We start from the raw sequence: 27,967 nt of genomic DNA on the forward strand, positions 1-27,967 counted from the left end.
TCACTGGTGTGGCTTGGACTGATCATCTGAAACAATGGCTACAGGTCATAGTTTTTTTGGGCCTTTCACTTTTTGGCTGCCCTGCTGAAAGGCTGTTCCTAGCAATGGCTGCTGTAGTGTGGGCACCTCTAAGATCTGCAAGGTGACCATTAATCTGTTCTCCTCTCTATTACTCTGCTGTGTAAACTCGTGCGTTTGCTACCTCAGGAATTCACTACAGCAGAGTAAAGGATGTACACTTAAACTGCTCTTTGCCCAAGACTGTCCACAAAGCAGTTCCACTCTGTTAATTTTAATTCACTAATTTCTGAACCTACCTTTATTTTAAACTTGTACTACTTGGTCTTGGCAATAGAAGAAACAAATAGTTTCAGCTGTGTTTCTATTCACAGCTTTTCTGTTTTATCCTGTGGGGTTTTGGTTTTTTCCAAGTTTTAAGTGTGAAGAATTTTAAAACTTTGAAAATGAATGGCTCATTGTGGATTAAAAAGAAGCAGACAGTGAATAATCATTTTCTACTCCTTTTTTTACAAACCATGGAGGAATTACTTATTTCTGCTTTTGTTGATATAAAATCAAGCTTACCTACATTCTTGCAACTTTAGATACTTTCAGCATTAGTTGCTTTTAAGAAAAGTATCAGGTTACCACTTTCTGGTGTTGAAAAGGAGGTGGTCATATTTAGGTATGAGAAGCACATGATTAATTATTTGTTTGTTTTTATGTTTACAAAAAAAAAAATATATACCAGATTTATATTGGATAGTCATAGGACAATCTCAAAGAATATAGATAGAAATATTATAATTTTAAAAATAATATCTGGAAGAGTATAAAGAAATTCAAGATGTGATTTATGATTGGTCAGGCAGGGCAGTTGTAAGAGGTGTGTAGGAAGGAAACATGCTATCAACTGTACTCCAGGAAAACAGTAATTCTTATAGATCCCTTCCAACTTGTGAACTTGGCAAACACACACATTTCATTTGTCTGTTTTTAATTAATTTTGTGTTTGAGCTGCTTATGTAGAAAAGTAATCTTATGGCTAAATTTATGGATACTTGAGCCTGGATTAGTCTCCTGCCATGATGTGTCCTAATGAAGCTTAGAAGTTCATGAGTTATTTTTCTGAAAAAATATTTCATGTGAAATTTTTCTGAATCCAGCACCCCAAGGGCTGCCCTGTGGAGTGGTAAAAACTGAAATGGAGTCACTGCGTAAAGTGATTACATTGCAGGAGACCACCTCAGACTTTTAAACTCTGGTATCAGTTTTGTCAACTTTCAGCTGCAAGAGCTGCAAAAAATGTAACATTTACCGCAAACTTCAATGTTTACAGTTTTCAGCCATGTTTTGTTTCCTCCACCAGGCTCTGCTGAGGCGAGAGGGAACGCTGGTCTTTGGGACCAGCTGGCAGCTCTGAGGTGGGTGCAGCAGAACATCGCCAGCTTTGGGGGCGACGCCGGCCGCGTTTCCCTGGGAGCCGCGCGCGGCGGGGCCGATGTCGCCAGTGCTCACCTGCTCACAGGCACAGCGGGCACAGGCCTCTTCAGGAGGCTGCTCTTGATGGTAAGTTCCATTCACCTGCCCTGTGAAAGGATGTTGATACAGAGATGAGGATGCTGCAGTGTGTGGGTGCTGGTTTTATTTCATACATACCTTGGCAGGGCTGTTATTGCTGTAGTTATTTTTCATCTCACCTGTGACTGTTATCTCCAGGAGCTGGATGCTTCACCAGGATGTAGCAGAGATGCACTTTAGTGTTTGATTTACTCATAGTAAGAATCCAGCTTTCGTCACTGTGGTTTTTTGGGTGTTATATAAATAACCTTGTTTCGTAACCTGGAGGTACAAGAGCTGAGTTTCCATTCCATAAATTTGATGTTGGTCAGCAGCTTTTAGACCCTGAAACTGATGAGCCAAACTCCCACATGTTAAAGTATCCAGTCTTTTTATCAGATCTAAGACAGATTTCATTTAAAAGAAAAAACAAGTTTCAGAGAGTAAAAGTCAGTTTACAGATGGGCTTGTTTCCCATCAGCTTAGAACATTTTCTCAGTCACTCCAGGTGATCCATATCCTTACAGACTTTGCTGTGTTGAGTCTTAGGACTCTGATATCAGTTTTGTCAGCATCAATACTGCCATTTATCTTGACAGCCTCAGTGTGCTCTGAAATGAGGCTTAATCACCAGAGGAAGTTTATATATTCAGCAGAAATGGTACTTGGACAAAATGAGCTCTGCTAGCAGTGCTGCCTTGGAACAGTGAGCAGTGGAATAGAATTCTTGGTTCAGGAAGCTGAGGGCCCAATTAAATAAAATGCTGCCTTGAATATAATGACATCTTAATTCAGTACCTTATTGTTCTTCCCTGTGCCCTTGCTTCAGGAAACATAACTTGCTTTTGCATCCCTGTGGCTCAATAAGTTTATTTTAATTGCATTGCTCTAGTGGGGAAGACAAGGGAAGTTTTTGAAAATTGATGCTCATTAATTGGTTTTTTGTGTCATTGTCAGATAATTCCTCACACAGTTCCTAGATTTTCAGTCAGCTCTTGACATAGAATTTAATCTGCTAGAAGACCCAGAGTAGTTTCTCTGTTTCCTCTTACTCTGAAGTCACAAACCCTTTACTGACATGGCTGAGGATGGGGCCCTGTGAAAACTGTGCCAGGACACAGTGCAATTTAACAGCTGAACCACTTAGGGAAGGGAAATGCAAGGACCTCTTTGCTTACAGTTGCTTCTGGAGAGTAGTTATGTATTTTCTTTTATAAAAAAAGTTTAAACTCAGTCTTTCTCCTACAGCAGAACACTGGTAGAGAACAGTGGCAAGTGCAATGAGCAGACAGGTACACCAATTCTTCCCACTTGTTTATGGTGTTTATGTATTTTTTTTTTTGGGACTGTGAAAAACACTGTCTTGGCAAAGGCAACATCTCCACTGAGTTCAGAGTAGTGTTAATTATTTATCCTGACAGCCTCACATTGGATTTAATTTTCTTGTGAAATACACTGACAATATAAAAAGCAAGCAACAATAGAAGTAGCTTGTAGCTTAAAAGTATACTTGATCCGTCTTTTTTTTTTTTTTTTAAGTGGTGCCAAAGCTGTTTTTTCACTTACATCTCCTGTAAAGGGATGTGTCTTGTTTTTGTTCAAAGACATCAAAATCATTGAGTACTTTTAATTTTACTGTAAAAAAGAAGGTGCACACAGACTAGAACAATGAAACTGAGAATATACTGAGGCATATACCAGATATACCTTTCCTGAGGGAAAATCCCTCAATAGAGCTCTTCTGCACAAGTCAGCTTTGTGCTCCTTGTTTCTGTATTTGTTATGCATGATAAAACCATACTGTTCCTGAGCATGCAGAGAGGAGTGGTGCATGAAACTTTCTTTACTAGAAAATGTGCACCCAAAATAGCAAAATGCTTTTGAGTTTCCTGTGTCTATCCTATAATAGGTTTTGTTTGGAACAATCTGAAAACAGATTGAACAAAATCAGTGCAAAGCTATCACAGGGACTTTTTAGAATTTTTTTCATCTTTCAGTGGTATGATTAGAAATGTGTTATCAGTGATTATGGCCTTATTGTAAATGGTTTAACAGCATTAGCCTGGCATTTGACTTCATTTTTTGATCACTCAATGAATTTACCAATGCTATGTTGATGTAGATGACTGAATCAATGGTGTGGATTGCAGGGGCTGCAGAGGGCAGCTGTGTTGTGTGTCCTCTCAAAGCATTCCTGGTGGATGTCAAGGGCAGCTTCCAACCTTCTTCCACCCAGTGCAAGGGAAGACACCAGGTCCCTCCTGGCCATGGAAGCAGATCAGACAATGGAAAGAGAAGGTTTATTGCTCTTTGACTGCAGTCAGGTAGAGGGCTCTTTGACATGGACCCTAAATATCCCTGATCCTGGTAATTAGGTACTCTGTAGATCCCCTTCCCTCTTTTCCCATCTCCTTTTTCCCTCCCTTTACCAGTCTCATTCCCTCTCAAACAAACCAACCACCTCTCCTGGTTACTTTTTTCATTATGCCATTTCATAGGTAGTGTCAGATTTGTTTAAAATCACTTGGGGACTGTCATCCCTTGCAAGCTTGTGTTTCCCAAAAGGTCCCCAATAAAGTCTTCCAGTTAACTGTTAAAATGTCCAGACCTCACAGAATTTCCCCATAACCATCTGTGAAATCCAGCCTATAGCACATTTAATTAGTTTTTAAATGTCCTATTGGACATTTAATTAGTTTTTGTCACTTCATCATGTCATTACTGTGAGGATGACAGAGTGTCTGCATAGGTTGCCCAGGGAGGTTGTGGAGTCTCCATCTCTGGAGGTATTCCAAAGCAATCTGGACATGGTCCTGGGCAAATGGCTCAAGGTGGCCCTGGTGAAACAGGGAGGGGTTGGATCAGAGGATGCCTGGGGGTCCTTTCCACGCTGACCTGGTCCATGATTGTTGAACCTGTCAATGTCAGAATGTTTTATCCCCTTCTCATAGAGTGTGTCTGAGTGCTGCCAATTGTGTGGGCTCTGGGATTCGTTTGTCACCTTCCATCTAAGATACTTTCTGGCACTGGCATTGCAAGGCTGGCTGATTGTACTAGTTGCACATAGGTTTCCCATTTTCTAAAAGCAGCACAAACTACTGAATATTATTTTAATGAATAAATACAAGTCATGACTTAGAAATCTGAAATACTCCCCAAATACATTTCATGGATAGAATGCAGTCACCATAATGTATTGATTATCAGTAACAGTAATTAGATTGTACAAATGCCTAGAGTTCCTGAGTGTGTTTTGCTTTTTGGAGTTCAATGTTTACCAACCAAATTACATTAATCCTTTAAATCTTGAAATATGTTTAAACAGGCTGTGAAATATTTTGATCTCTGAACCTTTCTTGCTAGTGCAAATAACCCGATACAAGATCTAAAGAGCACATAGATTTGTCCTAAGAGCTGTTTAGAGATTAAATATATATATGTATGTATGTATACATATATATAACTTCTCCAATTCTCTATTTCTCCAAACCTTCATTATTCAAATCTGTCCAAAAAGGTACAAGAGAATATTGGATTAAAATTATCTTAGCTTGACAGCATAGGTTGCAGCATTTTACACACTCAAACAAGAGTGATTCCTTGGTTTAGAAAGCAATCACAAGCAGGTTTACAGGAAAGTACTGGAATGGCTTGCCTGGGGAGGTGGTGGAGTCACCATCCCTGAATGTGTTCAAAAAAAGACTGGATGTGGCACTCGGTGCCATGGTTTAGTTGAGGTGTTGGGGCATGGGTTGGACTCAATGATCTTGAAGGTCATAGTAATAAAACCTAGTAATTCTGTGATTCTGTGAAAATGCTATGTGCTCTTTTATGACTTAGAAAAGGCTGCATACCGGTAAAAAAAAAAAAGAAATTTCAGAAAACCCTCTAATCTTTAAGTGATTTGATGGAAAATGTAATTACTATTTGACATAACTCTCATCAGACAAGAAATTAGGAAAAATCTCTAACATCCACTGTTACTGATTTGTTCCCTTAGTTTTATTATTTTAAAAGCTGTTATTAATATAAATATTATACATAAATATGTGGCTGACTTCAGAAGTCATTGTTAAAATATCTCCCTGTACACATAAAAGGTCACACCTTTGCAAGCCAACCTTTGCAGTTAGGCACATTATCATCACATCTTACTTTTCAATTAAAACCCCCTTTGTTCTCTATCTGCTTTACTATGAGCAGCTGAATTACATGTTTGGATATGCCTGAACTCCCAGGTATAAATAAGAACTTCTTTTCTCAGTGAATTAAGCCTGTTCTTAATTTTGTGACTATTTTATGACACTGCAGGCCATTGCCAGCAAGTGAATAAATGCTACTTATAAAGTCAGTTATTTTAATTTTTTCTCCTAAAAGATAAGAGTGGAGTCACTAGAATCAGGTGTTTCTTGGATGCCAGATGTTAGATACTTTCTTGGGGTTATTGATGTCCCTCTGACCCATTCTCGATGACAATGGATAAGTCTATCTTGAGATGAAAAATTCTCCTTTTTTCAGTGTACATAGGTTCTGCAAAGAAGGTTTTCAGCCTTGTGGAGAACACCAGAGTTAGAGTTAATTTAAGTTCTTGAGCTGCAGTTGGTTCTTCCCGATGCAGTCACCTCTGTACAATGCTGGGCATCGCCCCGCTGAAGAGTCACCTGCACCACTTGGCTTTTGACTTAGAGTCTACCTCAGTTTATCCTGCTTGTGAACCAGTTCTGGTGCACTGGGGACATTCCCAGCATATGCCATGGCTGGGATAGCACCCTTGAGAAGATCTTTAGAAGAGGACATGCAGAAGCACTGCTGGCATTTTGTCGCCAGCTTAGCAGATTGTATTTCCCAGCTGTTGAAGGGTGGCAGGACCACAGGATGCTCTGGTTTCTCTCCTAACTCATCAGTTTGTGGCTTTTTCCTCTGTGTCTTGTATTTAGTCGTCATAGTATGTAGGTGGCAAGTGAAGGGCACTCTTATGTTTGCTCCCTGTGTATATGAGAGACTGGGATTTCTTCTTTCTGGCACTTGCAAAAGAAGCATTGTCATCCTCAGTTAGGGAGAGGTAGGAAGCGATGCTTTCCCTCAGGCCATAGCTGAGGCAAGAGTCATCCATTGCTGCCAGGGTGCTTTTGGTATCTTCAGTCACCTCCAGCCTTTAAAAGAACAAAATTTTGTTACCATTTCAGCTACTCGAACTCAGTGTCTTGGGATAATATTAACAGTCGTTAAACCTAATAATGTTATTTTTGTTGTATAAAAACATTTCTGCCTCATAAATCACCAAGCATTTCTGTCACTTAACATTTCTCAAAAAACCAGTACAACAGTAATATATAAATATTTTTTGGCACTTGAAAAGGAGGTGTTATCTATATTCTCTTCTTAATCTGTAGGAAAAATGACCTCAATACTGCACAAAATTTTCTTGCCTTCATAAGCACATGAATGTTTTGTGAAGAAGAGTAATGAAGGGAAATTTACCCTTCAAAGGTAAAAGGTGCTTTTGTTTCTGAGGGTGGTTGTTTCCCCAGCTTCTGAAACCTGACCTACTTTCTCTTGTGGCAGTTGTGATATTAGAAATCTCATTAATTGGGCTGTGTGAGAGACACAACAGGAAAGGTTTATTCTTGGACGATGTGTTCATTACACCTGTGCTGTTTCCTGGGAAGAGAGGGGAGCCACTCCTGCCTGCCACAGCTCACCTGTGAGCTGCTGCACATCAGTGGGGATGGATCAGCAGTGGTGGATGTCACTGGGCTTTGTGACCCAGCTCTCACTCCTGCCCCTTGGTGAAAGGACTCAGGAGTCTCAAAGGACCTGAACACATGGATAGCTGGTTAGGAGAAATGATTGAATGCTAACAATACTTTCAAAGTTAAAACCTAGATGATCAGTTAGAGAGCTGGGCATTCAGTTTTCATCGGTTAGCTTGATGTCAGATTGTCCAAGCTTTAAAACTGCTTTTTTATTTCTTCAGAAGGAAATAAATAGCTGTGTGTTCTGTGTTGCAAGTACAAGTATACACATGGCTGGGAACAGCCCTGTTGTTTCTGGCAGCCTGTGCTGTGTGTGGTACCTGTGAATGTTTCTCCAGTTGAAATTTTTATTCCGCATCACCACAGGAGGAACTGGATTCATCACGGTGTTGTTGTTAGTGCACTGGGTGAGACAGGGTGTTGTAAGGACACAGCAGAGACCATCAGCAACTTCTGGACAGGAAAATGAACACACAGACAGTTAACATTTGCTTACTGTTTTCTTTCCCTGGTGCATGCTCAAATAAACAGTTTTGGACTCAGCAGCAGCAGTCAGTAGTTGTGTGTTCTCAGCCAGGACACAGTAACACAGACTTAATTTTCCTTTCCTCATACCTTTGCCTTTTAATTTTTCATTTGGCATATTTCATACAGTACAAGTGAGGAACTGAGACACAGAAAGACAATGTGACTTGCTTAAAGACTAGAAAGAATTTTTTGACAGAGCAGAAAATTAAACCCAGTTTTTCTGAGCCCTCAGTGAGTTCTGCTTTGCTTCGTATTGTCTCAGCCATACAAACAGAGTGTAAAAAAGATCAGATTGGATTGTGTGCACACCTACTCTTCTGTGGAACATGATTGTGGAATGAATTGGGGTTCACATATTACCTTCATCAATGTTTCTGTCTCTACCCTCTTCTTGCTCCACTAGGAACATCACAGATATTCTTCTGCCCAAGCAGAGAACATCGTGGCTAAATGCTGATGTTCTACAACTCTGAGTCTCATTTCAGAGTGAGATTTGTATCTTCTCATGGTGAGGGAAGGAGGAGACCTAAATCTAGTTATGTCTCCACTTACACCAATAACTCAAATAAAAATGTTAGTTGTCACAAGTTTTGGGTTCTGCCCCAGCCCAGATTTTAGGCTTCAATTGTTTCCTTCTTTCTAAATGTGAAAGGTGTCAACTAGCTAACATGTAAACACACACATATATCCTGTCCAAATTCTTACTCTCCTTATGTCATTGGACTTGAAAGTTTTATTTGCTTGTTTTGAATGTGAATGACTTTTCTCCTCAGTTTATCAGTGTACTGTTTGGCCATCATACTTTTTCTTTTACCTGTGAAATACTTAGGTACGGTAACTTCACACTTTTAAAATTACAGAGTACCCATTGCTTGTTAAAGCACAGAACCTATTGTTCTCTTGTAACTTTTAGGCAATCAGTTTTTTGCAATTTCCTTCCTCATTTTAGAACGTTCTCATTACGATGCATAGTAACTGCAGCCATTCAATTGTGTTGTTTGTCAAGTTACCTTTCTGACACAGGTTAAATTGCCGTAAATCTGGAAAACTGTAATTGAAAGTGTCATCTACTTGACTGATATTAATAACAGTGACAGCTGACTCTGCAATTGAGCTAACAGCTTAAGACTCTTGATATAAGCTCAGCTGATAAATTCCTGCCATGCACTTCTGCTAAAGTGATAGGGAAGAATCTTACAATATTTCTGAAAAATTTCTACTGCAGATAAGGTTATGTGCTGTAGTGGCTCTTTAAGAAAATGTGAATAAAAACCTGGTGTTGCATGCCCTGAAGCTGCCTGCCTAAATGGCAAATATACGAATAAATGTTGGCAAACAGAGTCAGCCAGGACTTGCAATCTTTCTCAAACCCAGATCTACAGGTACATGGCTTCTGTACAGCTGAACATTTTTGTATGCTCACAATTTGACTTTAGGTATGCTCTGAGAGGGTCTTGGCACGCCTGACCTGTGCTGACCTCCGAACTGCATTTGGAATTTCTTTTGGGAACCCCTAAACCCTGGTGTTTGGCTCAAACAGTGTTATTGACATGGCTATACAATATCCTACACCATGTCCTACAAAACACCATACAGACAGAGCCAATCTGGCCTTATTTAGCTGAGTTCTTGTATTGATTTCAGTTATACTGTTAAGGCCAGGATATTTTTATTTAGGATGAAAAATGAAGTAAAATGTATAAACCAAAACTTTTTCCATTGTTTGTTGTGTGGCAGTATTTCAAGTCTTGGACATAAGCGAAACTTCTTGTTCTGGACCTTTGATAGATAGTTTTACAGTTGCCAGTGGAAAATCTGTTTTTTCTGCACTTATTTTTACCTGAGTAGTGATTGACAAGGTCTTCAAGGCACTGGAAGGTTTGCCGTGGAGAGATGTAATACCAGTTATTGGGGAGGCGGAAGATCCTGTAATGTTTCACTTGCCTGTGCCTCACTGACAAGGAATACAACCCTGGAGAGAGACAAGAGCTAATTACACCAAAGTAGGGCTGGTTGGGTATCTCTGGCAGAATAGAGTATCTGTAAGATGTGGTGCTATTACTCAAAACATTTCAGAAACAGCTGAAAAAACCCAAGTAGCCATCTTATATATCTTGTTATACTTTATAGATATACATAAATATAACATGACCTGAGAATTTCATTGAATTTAATTTCAACCGAATTAAATTCAACCAAATTTCTGGTGTGATTTTCCTTTATTATTGCTGGCATGGGATCTTTTGAAATGGCATAAAGGAAATAAGCCTTTTCAGAGTTGCTTGCCTTCTGCTGAATAGAGAGATCAGGCTGCCAGGCTGGTACTCTTCTGTATACAATTTTGAGTAATGTAGAAGCTGAGACCAGGTCATGGCAGGAGAAGGCCACTTGGATTTTTCTGCAGCATTTATTGGCAAGGACTAAATGCCAATCCTAAATTTCTTTAAATTTAGTATCGATATTAAGAAAGTAATTGGCCTGTGGTATGCAAGAGGTCAGAGGAGATGATGTATTATTCCCTTTTGTCTGTAGTATCATGATATTAGAATGTGCTCTGGTGCTTCAGAAAAGGAAGAAAGCACATTGCACATGGGAGATTTGTTCAGCCTGAAGAAGAGCAGACTGAGGGGAGACCTTATTGCTTATTTTGTTTAGCTGCTTCCCCAGGGGCAGCAGAGGAGCAGACACTGATCTCTTGTCTCTGGTGACCAGTGGCAGGATTGAGGGAATGGCCTGAAGTTGTGTCAGAGGAGGTTTAGGTTGAATAACAGGAAAAGGTTCTTCCCCCAGAGGGTTTTTTGGGCCCTGGAACTGTCTCTCCAGGGGAGTGGTCACAGCACCAGCCTGACAGAGTTCAAGAAGGGTTTGGACAATGCTCTCAGGCACATGGTGGGATTCTTGGAGTGGTCCTGTGCAGGGTCAGGGCCTAGACTCAGTGATCCCTGTAGGTCCCTTCCAAGTCAGAACATTCTATGATTCTGTTTCTATGTCCCCATTGAAGAAAATAAAAGTATAAAGTTGGTACAGTATAATTCCCATGAAGCAAAAGAAAGAAAATAAAATTGAAGGCCAGTCATTTTTTAAAATAAATAAAAGACCTCCCTGATTTATATAGCAAACACACTTATCCACCACCACCTGTGCATTTTACACCTTCTTGAATCAAACTTTTGTGGACAAAGGCAAAGCTGTGGCTTTTCCTTCATTGAAAGTCCCACTGGCTCATCAGGTTTGCATGCAACCAAAGTAAATAATAGTGTTTAAACACCTGTGTCTTGTTTGTGCTGATTCCTGTGGAACTTTCCATGGCCATCAATAACCCTGTTTCCAGTAGGTAAAGGCTGGCACCCTGCACTGGGTGCCTTCACCTTCCCATTATATACCTTTTCTGGTTTTGGACTTATCCATATGAAGCAGGATAGGGAGTGAATTAAAGAGCTGTAAAACTGTAAATGCCTGAGATCAAGAGGGAAAAAATCTGCATTGTCTCACCTTTCCTAGTTTCACTCTCTCTGATCATGAAGGAGCCGACCTTGGTGTTGGGCAGCTGTAGAAGTTCCTCTGCTTTTTCTCTTCCCAGCCCTTCAAATAACCAGCTGTGAAGCAGGAAAAAAACAAATTCTGAAATTTGGACACCAGTGAAACAGTGAGCAGCATGTGGCTGTGAAAGTGCTGCATTAGCCAGGAAAAGTGACTGCAAAAATAACACTGTGGCTTTCTATAGCTATTCTCTCATCTATATTCAGGCATATTTCCCCACTTTATGGAGAAAATGTTGCTGGTTTTGAGTTCCATTAACCTTTGTGAGGTTAAGAGAAGAGTAATAAGATTTGGACTTATTAGGGAAAACTAAACTTTTGGAACTGCTTTGATCTGTATTGCTGGGGACAGATTCATGTGGTATATTGATGACATCTGTGGCATTAGTTAAATCTCTCTTTTACATTTAAACCACTTTTTAAACCCCAAATTGTATCATAAATAAACCCCAAATAAGTTACAATTATTTTGCTTCTTCTAGGGAACAGACCAACCATTTAAGTTAATGGGCTCTGTGGATAAGGGAAAGTGGAATTAGTCCTACAAATTTTCACCATAACTTGGTGAAGTGCCATGTTTTGCCACAGGCAGTGCCTCACCGTGCACCTGGTCTTGCTCAGCTGTTCTAGACTTATGGAATAGAATGGAATGGAATGGAATTCTATTTTAAAGTTGTTCTCATGTGTTTGATCCAGTCTGCTGTCACTGAAGTTTCAGACAGCAGCTTTCATTACCCCACATCTGTGCCCTGCCTTTGGGAAAGCATTGCTGTTTCAGGAGGATGTAAAATCATGTTAAAATTGAAGCACTTGCATAGTTTACAGTGGCATTCACAGTTCATATCCTTAAAATTAAACAGGTATTACAGCATTTGCCAGAAAGCTTTTAGGTCTGTGCTTTAATGCTTGTTTTTCGTTTTTTTGTTGTTTTTGTTTTTGGGTTTTTTTTCCCCTGAGTGGTGTCTATGGCAACAAGAAATGTCTGAAATTTCCTTAGTTCATCCAGTGAGAAAGTTTACATTCTTGAATGACTTATTAGCATTTCTATTTGTTCTTTTTGGCCTGTTTTCCTTGAGCAAACCTAGCTAAAATTTTACTTTATGTAAATATTAAAAATCCATTGTAAATAGGTTCTCTTCATCAATGTCTTTAAGTTAGAGATCAGTCCATGCAACAGATGCATGTTAAATATCTTATATGTGATTTGAGGTGGTTTTGGATCTTTCCAGAATTTAAAAGAAGGATTTTCCTTTTCACTTAGTCTAAATTTATATGTGGATTTGAGGTTCTCAGTTTTCAAAAGATGGCTTTTAGACTGTCAATAAATAAAATTTCTGTCTGCCAAGTCAGTATTGGCATTGTTTGGACTATGACTCAGAGTAATCAGAGGAGGATATGTAAAAATGTGGTGATGAAAGGCTATAGAAATGCATTTACTTACCCATGATAAACCTTTGCTACATATTTTCCTGGAATATAATTTTCTCGACCTGTTGTAAGGGAATGGACTCTCCACCAGCCTCCTTCACTGTGTGAAAGCAAGAGAAGGGATATTTTCATATGTATTTTCAGAGCTTCTCATCATTTGGAAATTAGTGAATTTACACAGATTAGCCTGCAACCTTTTGTGTGTGCTTCTGAAACTATGTATTCAGAAAGGAACCCTGTTTGGTTTCATTTAGAGTAGTTCAATTTCTAAACTTACTTGAGAATTAAATGTGGACACAGAAATAAGCTACTTTGTTCCATTTAAATTACGTAAGTAATAAAATATTTTTTCTGTAGTTGAAAGAAGAGGGATAAATACTCAGTGGTTAAACCATGCTGTGCTCTGCCTTCCCACAGCTAGACTTGTACTGGTGTCCAAGATATTCAGTTTACAGCTGAGTGTGTTATGTCTGGACAGCCCTGTAACACCAGGATAGAGGATCTGGGAAATGGAGCCTGTCTGCTTGGGAGCAGGCTGTCAGTCCAACTGAACCTGCTTTGTGCTTTGCTCTTTTCCTTGTCTTCCATGAGCAGCAGACCAGACTCCAATCAAATAGACTTTGTAGCTGAAGCTGCTGGCATATGTATTTTCCCCAATACATCTTAAGTAATTGCTATGAAACTGAATTCTGGCTTTTGCTCTTGAATCCCTTCAGAAATAAAGGGTACCAAGAATTTTCACAGGGATGCTGCACAGCTTTAGTCGTAGTGCAAGGATCCTGATGACTGTTGGGTTCTATGCACCTTCACTTTAAGAGGTTGAATCCAAGGAACTGTGTCTTGTGTTTAAATGCTGGTTTTGTGTATGTTCATATAAATGCTCCCAAAATAATGTCTGCACTGCAGATCAGAGTCTCATTGTGTGTCAGAACAGCTGAGTTGGAATCACTTAGGTTAAATGTCATGAGTTATAGCTTCTGGGACTGTGGTCCAGAATGTCTGTGCTGAGGAAAAAAAAGGGGAAGTATCTACTGCTCAGAGCTGGAAATTGCAGGACCTCAAAAGTTTTGGGTTTGGTTTTCCTGATGAAATGAATTTATCTATAAGAATTTTAGGTTATATGGGTCTTTTTTCCCCCCAGAACTCTCCTAGACACAACCAAGAATTGCAATTAAAAAAAAAAAAAAAAAACCAAAATCCAAAACTGAGCAATTTGTCATCTCTCTCCCTCCAAACTTTAATATTACTAACCCTGAAAAATCCCTATGATGATTTAAAGTCCCAAAGCAGCACATCTCTCTTGCAGCAGGAGCTACAGAAATGATGTATATTGGGGCAAATCTTGGAGGACATTTGGTTTGACTTCTGCCAGCCAAATGCAGGTCCTCTGGTAATGAAAGGTGCCTGACCAGTATGGAGAGTGAGAAACTGTGCCAGTGGTGCTTATATAAATCTGCCAACCCAGAACAGTCACAAATATCTGTGAGGAAATGCATTTCCTATGGAGGTTCCATATGTCCTGTTCCTGGCAGGATTGGAGGGGCTGATTGCCACTACACATCATTACTTTGGTAGAAGGCTGAAAAGCTGCTGTTGTAAAAGCAACTGAAAAGCTGCTGCTTGTGCTGACTCCTCTGTGGTGACTCCTCATCACTTGTGCCCTGATCACAGCTTGTTTTTTACTGTCTTTTACTTCTTTGAATGATTTGGGAAAATAATTACAGCTTATGAGCAGGAAGAGGCTGCAGGCAAGAGGAAGAGGCTGACATCAGCATGTACCCCAGCAGGGGAGAACAGGTTCTTCATCAGGACACTGTGGTTTGCAAAGTGCATAGAGCTTTGGACTTGTCTTCTGTGAACAAGCTCATGATTCAAAATAAGTAGAGGAAAGTTCCCATCAAGGTTTGCTCTGGATCTAATTTATCCGTCAGGAGAAGCCCTTGATCACTGCACTACAGAGAGACATGTCAAAAACTTCTGCTGCCAAAGCCTATGCTTTTAGAAGTTGTTCCTGCAGTAGATTTTACTTTGCAGCACATGTGTACATATAATGTGCCACACATATAATTCCCATTGATGCGGGCATAGGCAGTCCTGTGGTGTGGGAGGGCCTGTAGCTGATGAAACCTGAGAGTGAGGCTTTGAGCTGGAATTTCCAAGCTAAAGCAGTTGTTGTACCATGTTGTGTATGTTCACTGCAGCAAGGTTTACACTACTAGAAGCCAGCAGAGAAGAATCCCTCTGGTTTAGAGGAGCTCTCCACCAGCAGAAAATTGATCTGGTGGTATTCTGAATCTTGGGACCCTTAGGTTCAGGGAGGAAGAGAGAGCCCTGTGTCAGCAGAACATAAGTGCAGCCATTCTGGGTCAGACCAAAGCTCCACTAAGGCCTGTGTCTTGTGAGTGACAAAGGCCACTGCAAGCCGTGGTGGCCTGGAGAAGGGTCTGAGAATTCATCAGTCATCCATGATGCTTCTCTTGAGTATTTCTCTCCTCCAGCCATTTGACTATCTGGTTGAGAATTTTTTTAATGATTTTAGAAGTCCTTCAAGGATTCCTCTGCTATCAATGTGTCTCGTCTCCCATTGTATCCATCTGCTCAACCAGCTGCAAAAATGGAACCTTTCATTTTGAGCAGTGCAAATAGTGGCTGTGGTGACAAGTAACTTCCAGGAGGTCACTGTGTGCTGATACAAGCTGTGCCTAGAAGAACATCAGGGCTGCTTGCTTCCATTTTTTGTACAAGTGCTCATTTTTGTGTCTGGCAATACTGCGTTATGGTTAAGGTCAGTCTGAACTAGTGCTCCAAAGCCTGCTTACTTCTGGGGCTCTTAAATTTTTTTTAGTGGAACTGGCTGAGAAGTCTCTTTTTTTCCTCACTAAGAAAATGCAGAATTGATTAAAAAGTAGAGAGACAAATACACATCCCTGCCCCCCCCCACCTACTTTTTAATTTTTTTTTTTTTTTTTTTTTTTTTTTTTTTTTTTTTTTTTTTTTCTTTTTTTTGAATGCCTTAAATCGGGATAAAATTCTAAGACTTAATCATAATGGAGTTGTTAGATTAAAAAGGGTGAGAGAGAAAAGTACAGACACAATTGACATAAGGAAATTCAGGGTGATTTTCCTTTTCTATGTGATTCAAATTATTTTGGCTTTTACTCTGTTTTCCATTACATTTGGGGAATACTTTCTTATCAGTTTTCACAGCAGAATTGTTATGAGTCTTATTATAGAATAGAGTCTGAATCCAGCTTGAGAAACATAAGGGAAATCTGTAGATTAAAGGACAGTATGTAATACCAAATCCTTAAGCTCCATGGAAATTTACACCATGGCTAAGCATCCTTCCCTGAAAATTCTGAACTCAGTTCATTTTGCTGAATTGCATCCAGTTTAGGCCAGGCACAAAAAACAGAGCTTTACTTTAGTTGTAATACAACCTAATTTAAAAAGAAATTGATCAACTTACTCTGATAGCACACGTAGTTTTTCCCCTACATGAAATATAGGTTGGCTTATATCTGCTGAAGGATAGTCATAGAGAACAGCAAGGAAGTCACTCTCCTGACCTGTGAAAAAAGAAAGAAAAGGTCACTTAAAACAAAGGTAGTGCTCTGAGAAAAAAATGGATTTTTCTTTAAGTATGATAGATTTTATGTAGTAGGTCAAATGGGGAAAAATTTCTCTGAAATGTCACTTAATAAACATAATGAGCTAAAGAAAAACCTATAGATTTATAAGAGGACTTTGAAGATACTAGAAATGCAAAGTCATGTGGTTAACTAAATTTGGACCACTTTTTCTAGCAATTACCATATTTAAAGGACATGTTCAGTTTGAAACTAAAAAAATAGTAATTATTTATAGTAATAGGAAGTAACCCAGTTTGATTAATGCCACTGTCTCTAATTGCCTCCAGCTACAGTTTTGTAGCATTAGATTTAAGAAAAGGAAGATGCATGTTGAATTGTTTCATAATTTTGCACCACTGATACATTTCAATGGCAATTTAGATCAGGGTCAATGAGAGTGTGGCCATTGTTGCCTGTTTCCATCAGTTTTTTTTTGAAATTAGTTTACATCAAGGTCAATGAGAATGTGACCGTTATTGCCCATTTCCATCACTTTTTAAAGGAGCTCAATGATCAGCCAGTGCACTTTGTTCTCACCATTGCGTGGAGACTGCAAGAGCTTCAGTGAAAGAAAACAGGCACAGGGGTGTTTAAGTTGAAACCATTGCACAATGGCAATTTGCAGAGCTGAGGTCAGCAAAGAGATGAGAAGACCTTTTACATCAGCTGGGATGAATCTGGGACTTGCACCCTGTGTAGGACATGCTGAGTCTTCTGGGTTTCTGGAGGGTAGAGCACTATACACAAGACTGGGCCCATCAAATATGAAATGCTCCTCATCCTGCTGGAATCTGTGGTGCCCAGTAAATGCTGACTGCTGGGAGGTTCAGAAATGTGTCATGCTGAGTGTTTTGAGCTCTTTGTCACAAGTCTTGGCAAGAGGGATTGTGCCATTCACTGCCTGTGTTTCTCCTGGAAGCAGTTCCTCCCCTCTGCACACCTCAGTATTCTCCATGATCTCACAGGGAGACAGAGCTTCCCTCTGCCTCCACCAGGATCAGCACCCTGATCCTTAGGAACACCAACTACCACTACATTTGCAGAGGTTGTTTGATCTCCATACTTCCCACTCTGTGCAGTCCAACATGTGCAAATATGGGTGTCAATTCAGGGTAGGAAAGAAAGAAATTAGATTGAGAGAGAGAAACACTTCTGTATCTTGTTACTTTTTTTTTGCATTTAATATAGATTTGTTGCCAACTTCTCTTTAAGGAAGGTAGCTTCTGAGAGAAACCTAGGTGCAACACCCTGAATGAATGCTCTGTATTTTTAGCTATGTGTCTCAGGGCCATAGAAACAACTCACAAAGATAACTGTAAAATGCTGAAGGAAACATGAAGGAAACAAACACAAGAGGTTACCCAGAGAAGTTGTGGATGCCCCATCTCTGGAAGTGTTCAAGGCCAGGTTGGATGGGGTATGAGCAGCTTGATCTAGTGGATGTCATTCCTAGCCATGGCAGTGAGAATGGTATTAGATGATCTTTAAGATCTCTTCCAACCTAAACCATTCTATGTTTATTTTGAGAGTGTGTTTAATATTGATAGTGACATGATTTTCTTAGTTGTTTAGTGTCACTGAATTAAACAGGACTAGTCCAGTACAGCCAACCACTGTGATTAGTCTAATATAACTTATTTTACACTTAGTTCAACCCTATTGAAGAAATTCTCTGCTAATTCTCTCTGATGGCTTCCTTGTTCTGCACAGAAAATGTAGTGACACCTTCCTGTCTATGAAGCTACTTAGTACCTGAGGCTAGTAACACCTAAGCATTGACACTGAATCTTTTTTGACAAAACAAAATCTTTACCCTGGACTACTAGAAAAACTACGAGCCAGAAGATGCATTTTGAAAATAGCAAAATGAGGATAAAGTGCCAGCTTATAAAACATCATGTAATGCTACATTGAATATAATTACTTTTAGCTTAATGCCTTTAGCAATGCTTTTAACAAAAAATTATGCTGTGTATTTATAAATATTCTGCTTCCATAGTGAAAGAGCGGAAAACAAGTGCTTTTCTGTTCTCTTTCCTTGTGCACTGTCATTTGCATTTCATTATGCACTATGGGGAAGGTGACTTTTTGTCTACTCTAGCAAGACTTGTGTTACTTTGCTTACACTTTCATATTTATATTAATTTAGTTTCAATTTTGCATGTAATTTTTAGTTCTGAAAAGGAGAGAATATATCAGAGTGTTATCTTCCACATCCATGCAAATGTTACCTCCTAAACTACATATAGTTTTACTAAAGTGTAAGGAAAGGAATGAACCCCCTCCTTCTTCTCTTTGTTTTGATTGGTATTTAAGTCAAGCCTCACTGGGTTTTTTGGTCATGCAAAATACCCCACCACACTGTTCAACATTTCACAGAACCCATAGCAGCTCCTTACAAACACAAAAGCCTGGAAACAGGAACGAAACAAACTGCACGCTTTCTCCACGCCTAAATTCCACAGTGATCTAATAGATTTGATCTGATGAGCTCCCCACACTTTCAAGATGTCAAAGAAAAAAGATTTGCCTGAGTTTTCTAACACAAACTCTCCTCCACAGGACAAGCGTAGGTTACATCTGAAATGGAACAACCCAAAAGTTAGAATGGAAAGATCGAAGCACAATCATTTCCACTGCATCAGGTGTTAATTCTGGGTGGTTTTTTAGGAGTAGGAAATGAATGTGAAATACATGCTAATTTTAGATGTCTTCACGCCCACGTCTTGCAAAGTGTGAGACTATTGAGAATATTGTATCTTTCAAATTATTCATTTGGAATGGACTATGTAGCATTATTAGAGAGTAGGAAAAGCATAGGCAGAGCATCCAGATCCAGGTCACTGCCCTCAAAAATCTGCTGTGCTGGGCACTGACGTGGTCCATGTCTGGAGTGGGAATTAACTGTTTGGAGTTCAGCTCCATGCATCATCCAGCTTTACTGGCCAACAAAAATATTATGATTTATGGCACGGGGTGCACCAGAGAAGGTGAAGGAGGGCACTCATCTGGGAAACTGCAGCACCACAAGGTGTGGCTGCAAAGTCACACTTTGGTACCCAAGCTAGATCTAAACCAGCCAGCTTGGGAACTGAGATTTGTGCAGGTGCAGCCCAGAAGGATTAACCCTTGATTCAGGGTCCCAGAGGAGGACAGAGAGAGGCTCACAACCCTTGATGACCCCTTGCTACTCTGCTTACTCTGTCATCAGTCCCTGAGTTGTGCCAGAAATGCCCGTGCAGTGTGTGGCAGATGGGGTGCAGTTATCTTTGGGGCCCAAATCCTCCTTGGGAAATGCAGCTTATACGCTGTTCCTTTTCTCAGGGCCAAGACTGGCACACTGGTACTGAGGAAAGCATAAGGTTTTGTTTTCAGTGCACAAGGGGCTCATAGGGTTTTGATGAACACTGCAGACCAAGTCTGAAGACTGCAGTTATGTATTTTCTTCCCCTTTTTTGTTAGAAACTCTTTCATTATTTCCCTTCTATTTCAGTCCTTCATTTTATTCAGTCTCCCTGAAATGAACCAGTGTGAAGCCTACTTCTCCTAATAACTATTTCAACTATTGAAAGTCCATGGATTTGATCCTCCACCTCAGCTGAATCAAGTCTGTTCCTGGCCTGGTGAAAATCTTCTGTTTTGTGATGTGATTTGGTTGTTTGATCAGCTCAGGAAGGCAAACAGATAGAAACTCAGTGGATGAACCCCAACGCACGCTTTGGTACCAGGTTCACTTTTAGAAGTCTTTTTCATTGGATTTGGATGATGTTTGTATTCCCAACTTTCATTAGCAACATCTAAGCCATTATGAAAGTTACTGGTCTGATCCAGACTAAGAGGTGGATGGATCCAAAGAGCTATTCAGACTGATAAATCCTGGAATCATGGAATAGTTTGAGTTGGAAAGGACCTTTAAAGGTCATCTAGTCCAACCCTCTGAAATGAGTGGGGATCAAGTTGCTCAGAGCCCTGATCACTCTGACCTTGAAAGTTCCTGGAGATGGGACATCTACAACCTCTGCGGTGAACCTGATCTAGTGTTGCACCACCCCCATTATAATTTTTTTTTCCTTATATCTAGTCTAAATCTATCCTATCTTAGCTTAAAACCATTATCCTTTGTTGTATCACAACAAGCCTTGCTGAAAAGTCCATCCCCATATTTCTTATGAATCCTCTTTTAAGTATTGAGAACTGCAACAAGGTCTCCCTGGAGCCTTCTCTTCTCCAGGCTGAATAACCCCAACTCCCTCAACCTTTTCTCATAGGAGAGGTGTTCCAACACTGATAATTTTTGTGACAACCCCCCTGCCTTTGGATGATTACACATGGGTATCTTGTGCAATATCAGCTGTGAGAGTGTCTGAAACATCCTACAGCCTTGGCAGGTGCCACTGTAACTACAGGAGATTTGTTTTCTCCCTAGGTGGTACCAGGTGGTCACGTAGGACTAACAGCACCCCTTTCTAGATGTGCTGGATGTATAGGAAAATTCAAGTAGATTGAGTCCTGAATTCCTAAATAGATATTTCCCCCTTGTAGTTACTGTGCTATCAATATTTGCAGAGGTATCTTTTAAGGGTATGTTATATTTCCATCACAGAAAGGGTTGCAGCTGTTGTTTTTAGCCCTGCTAAATCCTGACTTTTAGTATGTGCAGGACAAACTTGGTCACAGCTATGGCCTGCTCATCAGCAAGGCCCTGCTTTGCGTGAATGCATGTCTCTGTTTTGGTGTTTATGTGTGGTATTTGTGTCAGCAGTTGTCGGGAATATTAGCATAAGATACTTTGCTTAAAAAAAAAAAAAAAAAAAAAAGAAAGGCAGTGTGCTGAGTAGCTTTTGGTCTCTGCTATGTTCTATGTTAGGACCTAGGGCTGCAAGGTTGCCCATCTCAGTGAGTTCCTAACCATACTCAAAGAGCAGGGCTGGGTTTCCTTGCAGTAAAAATCAAACCAGGCTGATTCCCTAGCCTTAATAATGAGCAGCCCAATTGGAAAATCTTTGATGGAAAAACTCCAAAATTAAAACAAAACAAAACACTAACTAACTAACATACTTTAAAAACCCACCCCAAAACTGCTTTCTCCTCTTCAGCCTTGGGGAATGATTTCTTGCAGCTCTTGTGCCAGCTGTCTGTATTAGTGTACCAGGAGGGCTGAGGCACTGCTGGCTCTCCACCCACTCACTCACAGTTTGTAGTAGCTGATCACCAAATCCCTCTTCCTTTCCCCCTCCAGTGCATGACCTCTACCAGCCTACAGAGGGAGGGATTTGCCACCTGATTTATTCACTTGTGGATGCAGAGGGCAGATGTGTTATATTCTTCTTTGGCAGCTTGCCCTGTGAAACTTGTATTCCTCTCTAGCCTTTATGGATAAATCTGGTGACAGGTTGGCTGTGTGCTACTTTTAATGCAATTATCTGACAGTGCATGGACATAAGGTTCAATGCAATACATCATTAAAACTTTTAACCTTAAATGAAGGAACCCCAAATTTCAAGGATAAATTTGTATAACATATCACATGCAATTAAATCAAAACACAGCATTCCTGGTTTCTGAAGTAAAGTTTCAGCGCTTTCTGATTTGGATAGAACATCTTTCAAGGAGCACCAGCAAATAATACGTTTAACATTTGGGGTTTTTAATTAAAGTGCTTCTTGGAAAATGAGCTAAAACATAGCTAAATATAAGCACTGTCTGGTGGATGCCCTCCTTCTCCCACAGAAGCCATGCACTTGCCTGCTCCTGGCAGGCGAGTGAGGAGCGACACATGGCTGAGTCTATCATGTGTCATGAGCGGCTTTTTCTCTTGAAAGGAATGAAATGAGCGCTTACCCGTTTGGCTCGGCGTGTTTGTTTCCTCAGATGCTCTTTGAGTTTTCACAGTGTTTCCCATTGTGCTCGTTAATTCCGTCAAAGTTCTTCGGAACTAAATCAAAGCAGACATTGAAATTTAACATCACAATAACACCTGCTGTGCCAACAGATGAGAAATGACCTAGTTTGGGCGTCTCCAATTTCGTACAGTTTTGCTTTTGAGAACTCTGGTGTCAAATTCATGCAAGAGTTTTACATACTTGCTAAACTCTCACCACTTTTGTGCTTTTATCAGGGGAATAGCAGAAAACCACAGCTAGGGAAGTTGCTCAGAAGAACATGATGTAGTAAAAGTTTCCATTACCAGTACCTCAGCACAATAGGAAGTAGCAGCAGAGCTGTGCCCATACGGGCATTTCATGTACAAAATATTTTTTCAGCATTTGGGGTTCTGAGGCTACAAAGGATCTAATTAGACTGATTTCCCTGGTTTTCAGCACTGTGTGTATATTATGCTGGTTTACTACTGATCACAAAGAACACAGCTTGGTAGGTTTGGGATTTTTTCTGATGCAATTGTGCCTTCAGCAAACATGGGCTTTTTTTTTTTTTTTTTAAGTAATACCTTGCCTAAAAAGTGTTTGATTTCAAATCAGTCCTCCTGCATAAAGCCAGCAGTGCAAATTCTTCAGATACCTGTCTTGAAAAGTTTTGATGGATGTACAAGAAAGAGTATGAGATAATTGTGGAACTAAATAGTGTGAGAGGAGCAATTCCTTCTCATAGCTTTGCTGCAGCCATCCTAATTCTCTCTGACAGAGAGGACAGAGAGATAAATATTTTGAATGTGGAAGGTGTATCACTCTATGGTATATTTTCAGAGGCAGAAGACAAAAAACTATATCTATTTAAAAACTGTTCATTAAAGAAAAATAAGACCACCAGCAACAGATGGCTAATTATTTTTTGAAAATGTATTTCTGTCCGTTGCCCTGTGAAAATGATAACAGGAACTCTAGCAGCATTGTGTGAGTATTCTACATCTTGCAGCCTTGTCTAGCTTAAATATTTCAAAGATGATTACTGACTTGGTGTGCTGCTCTTCACTTACACATGCTAGAGCCTTAGGAGGGTCAGTCAGGTGGAGAGATGTCCAATTTGAGAAGTAGAACAACTGACATCAGCAAGACTTCATTGCTAATTGTCTTTCAGAAGAAGATTAGCAGAATTTCAGTATGTTGATTAATACCGTAAATTCTTAATGTCTTACAGACAGTTTAGGAAGACATCCTACAGAATAAAATGCCATTCAAAGGAAAGAAAATTCGTCCTTACCAAATGCAAGGAACTCAGTGCTAGAACAGATGGTAGTGCACAGTGTGACTCCACCTCATCTGCTTTCCAAGCTTCTTACTGCTGTTCCCAAAGGCTCTTTGCTAGAATTCTCTATTTCACTGGCCAAATGGAACATTACCCCTTCACTTTATGCACTCAGAACTGGCTTGTGGCACATCTGGAGGGTGCAGCTGTGCCAGTGTCTTTCTGACAAGCATCAGAAACCTACTTTCACAAGAACAAAAATGTGTTGCCTGATAGGAGAAGTCTAGAAGCTGAAAAAAACAGCACCCTTAAATTTAAATAAACTGCTTGGGTATTCACATTTTTTAAATAGGTCTCTTTATAGAAAATAAAACAAAAAAATATTTTTCCATGTAAATGCACCTAAATTTCTAAATCTGAAACCAGAATTCACTTTGCCAAGCAATGTCTGCTTTCAAGATCATAATTTTTTGATCTAATTATGAGTATTTTTCTGCAAGACCCAATTTTAAGTTGTTGAACATTTTTCTTACTTGTATCCCATAAAGAACAAGAGGTAAACCCATAGGAGTAGTGCAGCCAGTATTTTGGCTACAGATATTATAGATATTCATGGCTCATCTTCAAATTAGCCAGAAAAATTTCCTGGGCACAGCAATAGAGAGCTCAACAGGGCTGAAAATGTCAGCCAAGAGAGTGAGATAAATACCTGGGCGGATAAACTCTGCTGAGCTCTGTGCTCTGGTAGATGCATTTTTGCAGTAATTTAAAAGGGGAGCTCAAATCTTGTTCAGGGTATAGAATCTAAGCTGCAGTTACCAAAAATGTTGTGCAGATCCAGGTACATGACAAGAATGATAGCATAAACATCTTATGTCCATCTATAATATTGACATATGCAATTGACATTTAGATGAGAATTGCTTGAATTTTGTGTCCCAAAAGTCTGCAGGAAAAAAAAAAAGAAAAAGAAAAAGAAAAAAGTGTTCTACCTCTAAGTACCATAAGTACCATTTAATGCTGGGTTTTGTTATTTGAGGGTGGGGAAAGCAAGTCATCCTACAAGTCCCAGGCTTGTGACCAGTGGCCTTTTTCCTCCTCCTAATGTCAGGTGTGCCTGAGTCTCTTTGGAAAGTGATATGTAGTATTTCTGTGTGGTGGAAAGACTTCTGAAAATTTTACTTCAGGCTTTCGATCTTTCTAAAAGCACGGCACATTTCACCAAGGCATTTAGATTTTTCTAGATGGTGTTTAAGGACCTAAACTCTAAATGCTGCTTTAGAAATAGCTGAAGTGTTTCTGCAGGGTTGCTTGTACATTGTTTGCAATTAAACCACTGAGGGATTAAATAATGGACAACAGGCAAGTTCCTACTTTGTATTTTTGCAGAGCACAGCCTGGTTCCCTTCTGCCATACCAAGCATTGCTGTTCTCAAAGTACCTCTGAAGTCATCAGAGCATATCGTGCAGCTCCATGCTGCTTCCTTAGATGTGGAATAATCTGGCTTGTGGAAAATGCAAATGTTGTAAAGTGCTTCCACTGCAGTGAAGAGCAGTGACGTCTCGGGCTTTGCCATCATTAGCGTGGCACTTTGCTGTTTCTCATTGCATTTTCCATGCTCTTTTACTGTCACTACCATTGGTAACATAAAGTCCTGAAAGGGACAGAGAGTTCAAGATTCTCTCCATATTCATGGCAGAAGTGCTCAGTGAAAATTAAAAAATAAAAGCTCGGACCCTTGCTGTTAATTCACTTAGCCAAAGTGACTAAAAGGAAAATGAGACATCAGACTAGGTTTTACTACTAAAGCCACTTGTCATTAGGCACATGGACAGAGTAAACATTCCTATTGTCCAGTCAAAGGTGGTGGAGTGAATGTTCTGAGGTATGACTCAAGGTTCAGGTGTTGAAAATAATACATGGAAGTTTTGTTTGAAATAGGGCAGGCAAAAATTGCTTCTACTTGTTTGCTGGCAATGGCATATCACTATTTCTAGAGTAAAAATGTACAAATTAGTATCACTGTTTCTAGAGTAAGAATGTACAAATTAATCATATTTCTAAAACAATGGTGTAGTTTTCTCTCAAGCAAGTGATAGAATTTGATGGCTTAAGTAGTTTGTGCTTTTATTGAGTTATTGTCAGCACAATACAAATCCATTCCATCACTGCATGATAAATTCTTTTGTGGTTTTCTGAAATTTTGAGACACTCTGCAAAACTAGACTTACTGGAAGCATTAAAGATCTCATGAACCAATTATTTTCATTGAAATCGATAGAAGAAAAGTAACAGTTTCATGGATTATAATCTTCTGAAATAGCAAATTTGCTACAGGCCCTGCATCTCACTTGACCTTATTGAATCATAGAATAATTTGGGTTGGAAGGAACATTTCATGGCCACCTAGTCCAACCATCCCTCCATGAACAGGGACATTTGCAATTAGATCATGTTGCTCAGAGCCCTGTCCAATTTGGCTTTGAATGTTTACAAGGATGGGGCATCTAAAACCTCTCTGGGCAACCTGTGTTTTACCCCCCTCATTGTAAAAACTGTGTTCCTTATATCTAAACTTGATGACAGAGTTTGGGATACAAGTAAAAGAGCCACCCTTCCATCACAGAAGCAGATAATTACGCCAGATCCAAAGAAAATAATTCACTGAGGGTGATGTAGAAAGAACTAAACTCACTGTGTATAATCTACCCCAAGCCCTGGGCTGCTGGGATCCAAAATCTACCTGCAGCTTGCCTGCTCACCAGCCACCTCCTTGGGCTTGCATGAAAATTTGGTTTTAATTATTAAGATCATATTTGCAGTGTTCCAAGCACTGGTCCTTCCTCCTCTCCCCTTTCCACTTGTGCACATCGTGTCAAGGAAGGGTGATCACAGGGCTGTTTGCACACACAGCTGTTAGGGCTTAGGGATCTTTGCTGCCAAAAGGAACGTGAGGAAATATCCATAGTCCCAGACCTGCTTTGTGCTCTATTTATCAGAACTCTCAGCAGATATGAATTCTTCACCTGTCAAGACTGGAATCCCACTGACCTACATCGTGTGACCCCAAAACCTGTGGTACAATTTCCCCCTTCCGTTCCTGTGTGCAGCACATGTAGCAATAACATCCTCTTGCAGAATTTGTTCTCTGAGAAAATGTGCTTCTGAAGTAGTTAAATAGCATGGAACATACAAAAGTCTGCTCCTTGGTGAGAACTTTGAAAAAGTTATATTTAATATGATTGAGAATTAGTTAATATAAAGAAATGAAAGTAATAAGAGGAATAAAAAGGCAAGATAAGCACATGAATAAAGCTCTCCTACAAGGAATACCGTAGACTAGTAAAATTAGAACATTTACCATTCCTGAGATGCTGTACCATATTTTATTTTTGTTTCCTGATATTCACATCTATATTGCCATGGTCTTACAATTTAATTCTCAAAAAAGTTCACAGGTAATGTCTGAATCTCATTTAGCTTGAAAATGAAAGCACTGGCATCCTGTCATTTTTCGTGTATGGAAAGAAAAAGCAAAACAACTTAGATTTCAGAAACTGTATTTTTTTTTGTGCATTTCCCTTAATTTATCATTAATCAAAATGAACATCCTTCCAGCTTTGAGGCAGTTGTACCTTTGCACATAGAAAGAATATCATAATACTCTCATCAAGGTAATTCAGAGACACATGCAAACATGAAACAACATAGAAATACCACACTATCCACACTTCTAACACTTTTGAATAAAAATCCCTCTAATCTGTGGGCTCATATTTTGGTTATAGTGAAATGCAGTTTGTTTTAGCATAACGTTTTGAGCATCTGTCTTACTCAGGTTTCAGTAGAAATACTCCTTGTCCTGTCTATCTTTAGTACCACTCCTTATGAAAAGGATCAAGGCAGACTTTTCTGTTTCTGCCTTTGGTGGTACTTGAAATCCCCGCTCTGAATACTGTCATTGTTAATGAAATAGAACACCCTTGTCTATAAATAAAATTGAAACATTTGGTCTCGTACGCAGCTAATGTAAAATATATCCCAGCAGTGATTACCTTTAAATGCTAGGCATGGCATTCCAGGTTGCAGTATTTCTGAGAAAAGCCGTAGTCATAGTGCTGCTCTCACGCTGCCAGCAAGGTTTAGCTGATCAAGTCGAGGAGCAGCCGGTCGAATGAGAGTGTTGTGAAGTTCACGCTGTCATGTAGAGCAGCATTTGCCAAACAGGCCACATACTTCCTCTCTGAGAAATAAGGAAGGCTCAAAGGGTTTGCAACAGATGAGGTTCCTGTTGCAAGTCACTACTGAAGGCACATTTTATCTATGGGCTGGGAAAAACAGGGAGGTTTTCAATGTATTGCATCAGGGCTGGTTTCAGCA

The 27,967-nt window shown here is 39.8% G+C and overlaps 2 protein-coding genes across 3 annotated transcripts in view; one reads left to right on the forward strand and one right to left on the reverse strand.

The window, feature by feature from the left end:
* The window catches only part of TG (thyroglobulin), a 148,477-nt gene that overhangs the window by 80,621 nt on the left and 39,889 nt on the right, over positions 1-27,967 (forward strand). The window contains exon 41 of the mRNA XM_041407559.1: positions 1,370-1,569. Within this exon, the coding sequence (XP_041263493.1) occupies positions 1,370-1,569 (200 nt within the window). The remainder of the gene's footprint in view (positions 1-1,369; positions 1,570-27,967) is intronic.
* Positions 4,741-27,773, reverse strand: SLA (Src like adaptor). 2 transcript variants are annotated; one of them, XM_041407560.1, is made up of 8 exons: positions 27,643-27,773; positions 22,285-22,378; positions 16,281-16,380; positions 12,825-12,911; positions 11,337-11,440; positions 9,685-9,816; positions 7,637-7,769; positions 4,741-6,713 (listed from the first exon to the last, which is right to left on the reverse strand). In XM_041407560.1, exons 2-8 carry the CDS (start codon positions 22,343-22,345, stop codon positions 6,494-6,496), a joined length of 837 nt encoding a protein of 278 aa, XP_041263494.1. In that variant the 5' UTR covers positions 22,346-22,378; positions 27,643-27,773; the 3' UTR covers positions 4,741-6,493. The 2 variants fall into 2 exon arrangements, with proteins under 2 accessions (XP_041263494.1, XP_041263495.1); XM_041407561.1 differs by lacking the exon at positions 27,643-27,773 and having other exon boundaries at positions 22,285-22,531.

The sequence above is a fragment of the Onychostruthus taczanowskii genome, unplaced genomic scaffold (genome assembly GCF_017590055.1).
Source record: "Onychostruthus taczanowskii isolate IOZ18803 unplaced genomic scaffold, ASM1759005v1 scaffold27, whole genome shotgun sequence".
Lineage (NCBI taxonomy): Eukaryota > Metazoa > Chordata > Aves > Passeriformes > Passeridae > Onychostruthus > Onychostruthus taczanowskii.